Below are 11,293 nucleotides of genomic sequence, written 5' to 3'. Positions count from 1 at the left end.
CCTGAATGGTAATGTATTATAGAAAGAGAGAAGTTGGTCTTTCTCACATTTTTTTTTAAAAAAAGGCTTAGAGTCAGTAAGTGCTCATATTTGAATGGTATAAATTCCATTCATTTCAATCATGCTTCTGCAGGCAAACTTCCTCTGGACTGCATCTTAATAAATTAATTGAGGTTGGCACTTGCTTGTAGGATCTCAGGCCAAAGCTGCCTATCTGCAAAAAGGATTAAAATTTGTCCATATTAAAACTTTTTTGTTTGACTCCCGAAGGAAGATCAAAAAGATTAATGACTAATAATGACATCCATGGTGAAAACATAAAATGACAGCAATCATACATTGATGGGTTTTTTTTCACCAAGAGTTCTAGCAAATGCCAGCCTCATTTCAGCAACCTCTAAGTGAAAGAATAAAATTAAAACAGAAATGTTCCCTCCCTCATTTAAAACATCGGGTTTTTTTAAGTCCACGCTTTCTTAATATGCATTAAGTCTATTCATACTTACTACAAGGGAGCAGTATGAACACAAGCCTGCAGATTCAGATTGCTTGTGCAGGTGATGTTTTCAGAAAAAATATCCCCTTAATTGCTCGTATGATTATATCTCAGTGTAGCTTCAAAAAGACAAGCTAAGGAAGGAAATTGGAAACCTACTTCAGGATAGGAAGGGGAAGGGGTGGCTACTGAAAGGTGGAGAAATGCTTTGTTATTGCGTTTGAAAACATTTTTAGAGCCAGATGTAAATCCAGTCCTGGAGAATGTAAATGCATTCTGTTCAGTGCAAAATATGAAAAACTGAAAGAATAAATTTAGTAGGGATTATGATAGTTTTGCAATTATTTGTCTTCACTATCCACAAGAGCTTGTTATGCATTTTTGTGCATTTATTTAATCAATGTGTATAACCTTTAGCACTTTTTTTCCAACTTTTTTTTTTCTTTCAAAATTTATTTGGCTTCCAAATAAATAGTAGAGGAAGAAGACTTTTAAAAAGAGTGATAAAAGTGTCTTGGCAAAGATGTAGAGAACATATAGATTGGCATCTGTGATGTTATAGACAACATTAGCAGATATGTACCCCAAAAATACTTACATACATCCTTGGAACCAGCCTTTGCATCCCCCTCAGAAATTAATTTCATATTAATTTCATATTTCCAGCAGCAGAAGTATAATCAAAATACCCTCCGTGCTTCTAAAGATAGGATTGTCCTCAACTTCAGTCACTATAGGTAGTCCTTGACTTATGACCACAATTGAGCCCAAAATTTCTGTTGCTAAGCAAGACAGTTGTTAAGTGAATTTAGCTCCATTTTATGATCTTTCTTGCCACAGTTGTTAAGTGAAGCACTATAGTTATTAAGTAAGAGGGTTGTTAAGTGAATCTGGCTTTTCCCACTGACTTTGCTTGTCAGAATGTCACAAAAGTTGATCACATGACCCTAGTACATTGCAGCTGTCATAAATATGAGTCAATCGCCAAGCATTCAAATTTTGATCATGTGACCCTGGGGATGCTGCAACGGTCATATGAAAAATGGTTATAAGTCACTTTTTTAATGCTGTTGTAACTTTGAAGAGTCACCAATTGAATGGCTGTAAGTCAAGGACTACCTCTACACAGGAAACCTAGGGTTCAAGTGGCTGGGATTATGAGCTTTGTATAGTGGTGGGATTCAAATATGTGAACCACCAGTTCTCTGTATGGATGCCACTTCTGGAAGTCCATTCTGGGCCTGGGCAACAAAAAATTAGCTACCGGTTCTGCCGAAGTGGTGCGAACTGGCTGAATTCCACCACTGGTCTTGTAGTCTTGCGTGCCTCAAACTGAAGACTGGTTTAAATCAACTAAACTTGCAAAGGGCTTAACTGATCAGAGCAACCAATTGCTTTCCCAGGAAGTGTGGGTGAATGTTTTTTGCAAAGAGGAGAAAGAATGGCTCTGAGATGTAGGACCAAAAAAATAAAATAAATAAAAAATGTGGGTCCAAATACAGGCAAGGGCAACTTTTAGAAAAGAGGAAAATTGTACCAAATCAGAATCTTGGTAGTTCAGCAGCTACCCACCCTCCCCATTTCATGTCACTCAATCATTCAGCAGCCAATCCCTCTGTCTCACACACACTCCTAACATAAAATCATAATACTGTGCGGGTCTAGTGAACAAATGGACACCTCCATGTAAGTCCAAGGCAGGTTGATTTGACCACCAGGACAATATATTCATCAGGTTTGTACCGCTTTCTTGGGTCCAATCCCGCCCCCTCCCCATTCTTTGCCATTGCCTGGCTGTTCCATAGTTCCTTTCTTTGTGTCTTTTTCACACAAATGTGGAGTGTTCCTTCATGAAAGATAAAGTGGGAAGATCCTGTTTCGGAGTGCACCGCTCCAAGGAACTGGAACTGCGGAGAGGGATCATGCAACGCTCTGCCGGCTTTCCGTGCCCCATCATCCCCCAGCAACAAAGCACCCGTAGGAACTCCTTCCTCATGTCTTTGCTGCGAAGGGTATAAATGAGGGGGTTAATGGCTGAATTGAGGGTAGCAAAGGCAAAAAAATACTTTGACTGGTAAAGGATGGGACAAGACTTCCTGGCGCATGAAGCGTCTATCAGGAGGATGGTGAAGGCAGGCAGCCAGCAGATGATGAAGGCCCCCAGGACAAAAGTAACTGTCCTGAGCAAGGCCATGGTCTGGGAGCTGGCTTTCTCAGCATGGCTGGAGCGGACAATGCGGTAGATCCGAACATAGAGGACCACAATGGAGAAGAGGATGACAGTGAAAATGGTAACCACGAAGACGATGTAGCTTTTAGAGTAAAGGGGCAGAACAGTGGAGCATTTCTCAAGATCGGACATGCAGTTCCAGCCAAGGATGGGCAGCCCCCCAATGGTGGCTGAGATGACCCAGCAGGCCCCAATCAGCAGCAGCATCCGGCAGTTCTTGTCACTGCTGTAGACCTTCACCTTGGTGATAGCCACGTGTCGTTCAATCGCAATGGCTAACAAGCTGAAGACCGAAGCGGCCAGAGTGGTAAAGGCAGTGCCTTCTCGCACAAACCACTGTATTGGAGTGAGGCGAAAGGTGGCTGGGCCCGAGAGCACGATGTTTGCAATGAAAGCCGAGCCAGCCATCAGGTCCGAAAAGGCCAGGTTGCCAATGAAGATGAACATGGCGGAGTGGAATTTCTTGTTCCTCCAGACAGATATGAGCACCAGCAGGTTCTCCAGGATAATGAAGCAACAGAGCACAATGATGAGAATGGCCGTGGGAGTCAGTGGAGACTCCTCATCTCTCTCCAGCTTATCTTTAGTGTAGTTGTAGTGCTGGAAGATTTTGTCCTTGTTGAAGTAGTACTTGTAGACGTTTCCCATGGCTGGTTACCGAGGTGCCCCCCTGGGGAGGTCTCTCTCAGAGGACATTTGGATAAGACCCCAGCAGAAATGAGTTCATTTGGAACAGAGGAACCAAGAACCAACTAGGTGAAATCTGAAGATGAAAAAAAGACATAACAAATTCAGTCAGGCTATTGCTTAAAACAGCAGGTGAAAAACCAATGTAGAACAGGCGAGGGAATAGGTAGAGCCATCTGTTTTAAATATGTTCATTTCACTTCATCAACATGGCCATCATATGAAGAGGTCTCCCTGTAGGATAATCCAGCCCCCACCTCAATGCTCAGATTTCATCTTTTGTTTTTTAAAGCAATCTTTTGGATTAATGGAGATGTTTGAGGTAGTTGCTAGCCAGTTCCTCAGTTGAAAAACCTGAGCCTTGCTTTCTACCAAATTAATTATGTTGGAGTATACATAATTAAGTACTTTGCTGATTTGTGCTGACAAGCTTAGGGAGGAGTGAACCTGACAATCTCAGTATACTTTTCCATTTGTCTTACCTGAAGTTCAGTTTTACCCTGTTCCTTCATCAGTTTGTAACTAAAAAAACAGCTAAATGAAAATATATATTTTACATATGTATCTTTGCATATTTCAATTTTTCTAATTTGCAGTCTGGGGCAAAACATTTTCCTCTGTATAAATGTTCTACAGTACATTTTATTTTCATCAAGATACATGTTTTCATGTACATTTCTTCTTAGTAGATGCAGTTTTGTATGCCATAGTTTTGCACAGAACTAAATGGCAACATTTTCAAATTACGAATTGTTAGGGACAGCAGCGTTTTGTTTCATGCAATGTCCAAAAGGTTCAGGATGATGTATAAAGTTTTACAAAGCTTAGGTCCTAGCTACTACAAGGGCTATCTCCTTCCCCATAGATCACACTCACACTCATGAGAGTGCCTATTACAGGTCCTAGCAGATATAGGTATTGATCAGCAATTCATTCTGCTTTTTTCAGGAAGGGTGCATGATGTTGTTGAACTTGTTACTGGAGTTTTAGAGGGAGTCAGAAAATATTCACAGAGGCCTTTTAATGGATTAGTGTTTTAATGTCAAGATCATGGTGTTTGTATGTTTCTTGTTTTATCAATTTTTACAAGAGCCTGGAGCTGTTTTTCAGGAATGGGTGGAGTTAATATATAAACAAATGCATGTTGCTATCTTTGCATCAAAATGGGCACCCAGTGCCCACTCATTTTAATATAGGCTTCTGCATAGCCCATCTCAGGCCTGCACAAGAAAATCATTTTCTGTTTATGGGCCCAATTCTAATACTGCAGTTATTAATAACTGGAAGGCAAAACTCCTTGGTCTACTTTAAATTTCAGGGCAACAGGTATGTTCAGAATCTGACCATCAGTCACCTCTTTAGTTGATGCCTTGCCATCTCTCAAAATGGCAAACTCTGAGCGATTCCAAGTCAAAGGCCGACAGGCAAGCATACAATTTCTGTTCCTAGGATTGAGAACCGATATGTTTCCGGGGCCTCCAAAAGTGCACTGAATCCTACAAAAGACTTAAGGATGAAATGTGCACATATGATTAGGAGCTTTCCCACTCTAACAGCAAGCATCTTTTTAAAGAACCACAGAACAGAAACATCCCTCTGCACGGGCATTACAGTACATGCACTTAAATACATCAGATCTTGGATCAGCCTTCCCTTCAGATACCCATGTTGGAAGGGAATTCTCACAGTGGTTGACCCAATAAATCTGGGGAAGGTTGCCACAGAAAATGCTCACTGCACTTTAAAAACATTTGTCTTGGCTGAAAGAGCGAGGAAACTAGTAAACTATCACTTTGTTGATCTTTATTGATTGCCACTTCATGCCTCTACCGCCACTCTTGCCTTATCTACAGTAGGCCTCAGGCACAGCCTCCCTTGCAGAAACCTCCAAGTTTATATTTCACGTACCCCTTTGTGTCCCATCACTTCATAATGGTCTGGGGGATGTTGTTGTTTTTGGCTGGGTCATACAGTTAAATTCATCATGGTTATAATTCCAGATACTAGCTGGGCATTATTATACCAGCACAGGTAGTTCAGTAAGCACTGCGCAAAAATGGTCTAATAACCATGAGTATCCCTGAACTTGGCTGGATGCAATCTCTCCACAGAAATGTCTAATCTTCTCTCCACCAGCACAGGGGAAATCAGGGGCTTTGCACATTTTGTTCAAAAGGCTTAGAGAACCTGATATTTGAGAGATATGGAACAGAGATATGGAACAATGTCCAAGTAAGATAAAGTCTTCCATGAATCAAGTTCAACTTCCAGTCACAACAATATGAAAGTGATTTGCTACTACTGCCTTCTTATGGGAATTCTTTTTTTTTTACTTCCCAATGTAGCCTACAGTCTTGGGATGTCATGAGGTGTCCCCTATTCAAGAACTAATTGCGTTCTGATATTGCATAGCTTTTCTGAGATCAATCAAGGTCAGCTACATGCTGCTGTGAGAAAGTTATAAAAGTTGACCAGTAATTATATAAATCCTTCATGCATATTATCTCTGAAATCATCCTTGCAGCAGTGTTGCAAGGTAGGTCAGTGTTGTTATTTCTTCATTAGGCCAACTGTGAGAGAAATGTGGGTTAACTAAGGGCACAGTTGTGGTGTGACTGGCAGTACAAACTTCCTGGTTCAAAACATCTCGGTCTCTTGGGGAAGATTTGCATCTGCTGTTAGAGGGCAGAAGGAGAAGAGGCATCCTGCTATGGCAGCAAGCTTTTGCACCACCCCTTCCCATTTCATGTGGGATTATTTATAGACCAGCTATGATTCCTTATTCTTGTCCAGACAGCGAGTCCATCCATGCATAGGATGAAGTCAGAAGAGGGATCTGTTTTTCAGGCCACATCAGCTTTAAGAATATATCCACATTTCAGACCAAAAAAGCCTCTTCTCTAGAAACAAACTTGGAACCTTCAATATGCAAAGTATAAATTCTGCACTGAATTATTTCCATCAAACTGTAGCATTGGGGGAGGGAAAAAAAACCCAAACTCCTGATAGCATATGCTCAAATAAGAATGACATAATTGGTGTTCCAAGGAAAAAGTGATTTGCTACATTTGGCTGCTAGCTTGAAAAGAGGTCTAAAACTTGGGTCTATGGCATCATTTCCCCCTGTTCTTTTAATAACTTTGACCCAATAAAGTCTCTTTTTTGAAAGGAAATGGATTAGGAACCAAAAACTAGGTCAGGCATGACTAATATAACCCTTCTAGTAGAGTCTTGGGACTCTGGTTAGCTAAAAGTGTGTGGAGATTGTAAAGTGTCTGACCACTGTGCATGGCTGACAGACTGCATTGGCTCAATAAACCAGGCCCAAGGCTTGAGGAAAGATTAGCAGAACTAAGGTTCAAATACTTAGGTCTGCTGAACACAGATCTAGCTAAAGAAGCACCACAAACATCACTCACTTTTAAGTTCCAGTTTCCACAACTCATGGCTTTTGATCTTTTCAGTCTGCTTTTAGAGAATATACAGTAGAATGATAATGAGATTCCCACATTTAATCAAACATCTGTATAACAATTAAGGTGTGCCTTTGCTTACTTAAGGATATAACATGATTGTCAAAGAAACAAGGCAGATATTCAAGTAATAGCGTTGCCCTTTTTCCCCTCATTAAAGTACATTGTCTTTCAACTTTCACTTAAGTAGTAGGTTGGGAGCCCCACCTTCCCTTGAAACATAAGTCTCCAAAAGTTAGAGGCCTGAACCCCAGGCAGATTTGGGAGCAGCTTCTCACTCCCATGGTGAGTGTGTATGGAATACAAAGTGAAATTGCTTCCCTCCAACTTAAAAAACTAGGCAAGCCCTCTGCTTACTTTCCACCCCAAATTATTAATTACTTAAAAAGCAACAAGACATCAGCCCCTCCCAAGGTCTCTGGAAAGGAGGACGCCTGCTGGGATGGGCAGCACTGACTATGGGACAAACTGGTACATAAACAAGTACTTTCAGGCAGTTCTATCGCCTAAGCAAGATGATGTCATGTATTGCAAGAAGCAATGAGAATTTGGCCACGTGCACCAAATATTGACACAGCTATTATAGGAAACATTAATCACAGCTGATAATTCATTTCCTTTCAGCTGTAGAAACATTTACCGTTCTGGATCTCTGTTCCTTCATTTCACTAAGTTGCTGAACAAATCTGATTCATAGCAACAGGCAGTTTCACTGTATAACAACAGGAACAACAGGAGCCAAGTTGGCCCTTAGAAATTCTTCACCAAAGATGTGGGCAGAGAAATTGGGTGGGCAAGTTCTTCAAATGGCTCCAGACGGAGAATCTGTCTCAAACATTTCTCAAGGGCAGGATTCCTTCTTAGCAGGGATGGTTGCACTGCTACTTAAGATGTTCTCCGGGGACATTTGCTCACGATTACCCTTCCCCTATGATTGCATTAAAGTTGGGAAGTCAGGGAGGCTGCAGACCACGGGCTGATATAATTGTAATGTATTGGTAGATAATGGGAAGGCAAACTACTCCTCTTTCTTGCTTTTGTCATTGCCCAACTCTTGAGTATGGCAGATAAGGAGAAAAATAGCAAGCCAAAGAAGCAGTAGACCCTCTTTGTGGTCCTGGGCAGATTCCTGATGAAGCAGAGCTCTGATAATGAAACCAGAGTTTTCAAGGACAATTTAACCGTTTATTCACATCCTTGGATGGGGCCTTCTATTGAACCCTAAGTGTGTCAGGTACTACTCAGCCTTGTTAAAAGTTCCAGGTCATCCCAAAGGTGTCTCTTGAAGAGCAAGAGAGGCCCAGTAAGTCACTTGACAAGTCCTGCCTGACATCTTGAAAAACTTCCAAGTCAGGCTTGCTCTACAAAACAGATGCTTTCACTCCCTGGGTCTTACAGGTTTGGATGTCCATGGAGATTCTCAGTCATCCAGGTCATGGTTGTCTCAAAGGTGCTTTTTTCAAAAGGCAGCTGAACTATTAGTTCTGGCTGGACAGAACTAATTAGACTATCAGAAAAATTAGTTGGTCAGAACTAATTCTTCCATTCCCCCCTCCCCCGCACTATCCAGCCAGAACTGATGAAAAGCAAAATGTCTTCTTCCTCAAGGAAAAAGAGCACAGTCTTGTTGCCTTTTGAAAAAGCACCTTTCAGACATTACAAGTTTGGACATTTGAAAACTTCGTCTTTGTCTAGCTATCTCCACTCAGTGGCTGGGTAGAGGAAAGAACAGCAACTATATTGGATGGAAAGGATCACCTATTGCCCCTAAAAGTCAATGGCAGGACAGAGAGATTGGATGAATACCCATGGTAGTACCCACTGATGAAGAATACAGCTAGTTTTCTATGTACAACCGTAATGGGATGTTGACCAAGCCATGATGGGATGTGTGAAGGAGGGTTTGGGACCCAGTGGGGTAGGAAGCAGGCCCAAGGCCTATGGGCACTCGATAGGGTGGGAAGCAGAGCGTGAGGTGCCAAGCACCACAATTTTATTCACTTGACTGTGGGAGTGCTGCAGTGGATATAACTTTAGGCAGGACTGTAAGTCCCTTTGTTCAGAGCCATCATAATTTCAAACGGTCATCAATTGAGGACTACCTTCCTCTGTATCTTTAACCCCCCTTTTCCTCAAAGGGTCCCAAAGAAATGATGAAAAATAATCTAATTCAGAAGACCTCTGTAGGAACCACAACTCTGGCCACATCCAGCAAATGGGGGAAAACAATTCCAACACTACTCCCCCTCCTGAAGGGCATCAGGTTGCATTGCCATTTGGATGATCGTGGGTAATTAACACATGCATGCACATAGCACAGAAGCGCTGCTTGAGCAGGGTCCCTAAGATTATCTGGGACACTACCCATCCTCTTCACGACCTGTTTTCCTTGTTACCTTCTGGGAGGAGGCTTCGTGGTATCCGAAGCAGAACATCCAGATTCAGCCAGAGTTTCATTCCATACAGCATTAACCTTGCGAACTCTCAAGCTTCCTCCTTCCGTTATATATTCAAGATGGACAATATTTAATATTTATTTGTTATGTATATGTAGGGATGTGGGTCTATACACATGTTGTTCATAGTATGTTTAGGTGTGTGTCATGTATGTGTTTCACTTTGAGAGCGGGCAACTAAATTTCATTTTTGATGTGTGCCATCGTGCCCACAGTATAAAAATGACAATAAAGGTTATCTTATCTTTTAAAAAGAAAGCAAGTTACCTGGGGAGGTCCTTAGTAAGGTGTGGAGGGGCAGCTTGCTGGCCTGATTCAGAAAGCCCAGGATTCATCTCTAGTTCGGATTCCCAGCCTTTTCAGCAATAGTCAGCATTACATTTTTCTGAGGAAATGTACAGAAAGCAGAAGAATTAGCAGATGGGTCATTCTGTGTCACTTCCAGCTTCTTACAGTCAGACGTTACATTAAATTTCTACTTCACTATTAAGCCACCTCATTGTAAAACAGCATACTGTATAACTAACTGAAACAATAAGCACTGAATAAAGATGCAAATTCTGACTGTTTAAGATTATTGCTGTTGACAGCAAATATATGAGATCCCATAACTGAGCTGCAGATTAACATTAGTACAAAACTCCAGGTTTGCATCTTTAAACATGGCTTTTCTCCATTTCTGTGTAATGCAGAGAGAACTGCACGGTGGTTTAGAGCAGAGTTCCCCAACATTTCCAGCTTTGTGGACCAGTGGGGGGGAGGGGATGGTTTACGCAAGTGGCCAGCAACCACATGTGCGCATGCAGCTCCATTTCCACAAACAGCATGTATGCGTGCCTGCTGCTTCCGGAAATGGAGCACACGAGCACATGCTCACCTGCTGCTTGCACAAGTGAGGATCGCATGCCCACAGCCCAGTTGCAAACCCCTCACGGCCCACTAGTGGGCCACGGCCCACAGGTTGGGGACCCCTGGTTTAGAGCAAGATTTTTCACAAGGGCATGTGATTTAGTGTTTCATGAGAACTTAATGGAGAAAGAAGAAAGTTCACTGCGACGGTCAATCTTCTGTCACTAGAGCTTTGTCTCTTATTAGAATTCCTTTTTAATCAACAGGTTCCAAGGCCTGAAAAAGTTTGAAACCCACCTAAAAAACCTTAAGATTGAATTTGTGCTTGATCCTTCCTGAAGATCATCCACAACTGAAAATCTTTGCTGATTTAGTGTTCCAAGCAGTATGTATCTCTGGTTCATGAAATGTTTACCTATAAATGTACCCTTCTGATTTCTACAAAATTGCTGCCGTTTTGATTTGAAAGATCTTAGCTCCCTATCATTTTAAGCCAATTTCCAGCCCATTTGACTGCAATTTACACCGAAACATATTTGAAAATATACTGGTGGCACCTAAAGGCAAACGGGAAACTAGACTTTTGAAAAGATAAAATCTAATGAGCAGGACTACAGTGTCTTCTGATGTTCTTTCTTTTTATCCATTGGTAGAAAATTAGCCAAAGTCAATTAGATAAGATAGTAGAAAAAGAGGATGCCTGATATATTATGCAAGATAGTTCCTTTTACGTCTGCAGAAACATCAGTCTAGAGTACTTCCATTTTGAAAGCATCTCCAGATTTCTGACTTCATATGTCTGTCTTAAAATATGAAGATTATGTATTTCTGGCTCATGTATTTGAAAATGCAGTAAAAACAGCCTTTCTTTAAGTCACTACCCCTCTATAGAGCTTGTGTAAAACTCAGCCTCCCATTTGCAGGAACTTCTAATTTATCTTATGGAGTTTTGCATGTCAGGGAAAATGGAACATGATCATTACATCATAATACAAATAATGCAGCTTACATGTTTGGATCAGGTGTCATGACATCATTATGTAATAATGCCAATTAAGCAATGGCATGATGGCATATCTCATTATTTTGAATTGTCATGGTT

At 41.4% G+C, this 11,293-nt stretch overlaps 1 protein-coding gene across 1 annotated transcript; it reads right to left on the bottom strand.

The window, feature by feature from the left end:
- Positions 1 to 2,308: 2,308 nt before the first annotated feature.
- S1PR2 (sphingosine-1-phosphate receptor 2) lies at positions 2,309 to 9,630 on the bottom strand. The gene is made up of 2 exons (XM_015812253.1): positions 9,610 to 9,630; positions 2,309 to 3,489 (listed from the first exon to the last, which is right to left on the bottom strand). Exon 2 carries the CDS (start codon positions 3,372 to 3,374, stop codon positions 2,322 to 2,324), a length of 1,053 nt encoding a protein of 350 aa, XP_015667739.1. The 5' UTR covers positions 3,375 to 3,489; positions 9,610 to 9,630; the 3' UTR covers positions 2,309 to 2,321.
- Positions 9,631 to 11,293: the final 1,663 nt, after the last annotated feature.

Source organism: Protobothrops mucrosquamatus, unplaced genomic scaffold (genome assembly GCF_001527695.2).
Source record: "Protobothrops mucrosquamatus isolate PMUCROS unplaced genomic scaffold, P.Mucros_1.0 scaffold76, whole genome shotgun sequence".
Classification (NCBI taxonomy): domain Eukaryota; kingdom Metazoa; phylum Chordata; class Lepidosauria; order Squamata; family Viperidae; genus Protobothrops; species Protobothrops mucrosquamatus.
This window is presented reverse-complemented; position numbering and strand designations above follow the sequence as displayed.

Coding starts and splice junctions, on each gene's coding strand:
- S1PR2 (XM_015812253.1), bottom strand. CDS start 3,374: ATGGGAAACGTCTACAAGTACTACTTCAACAAGGACAAAATCTTCCAG.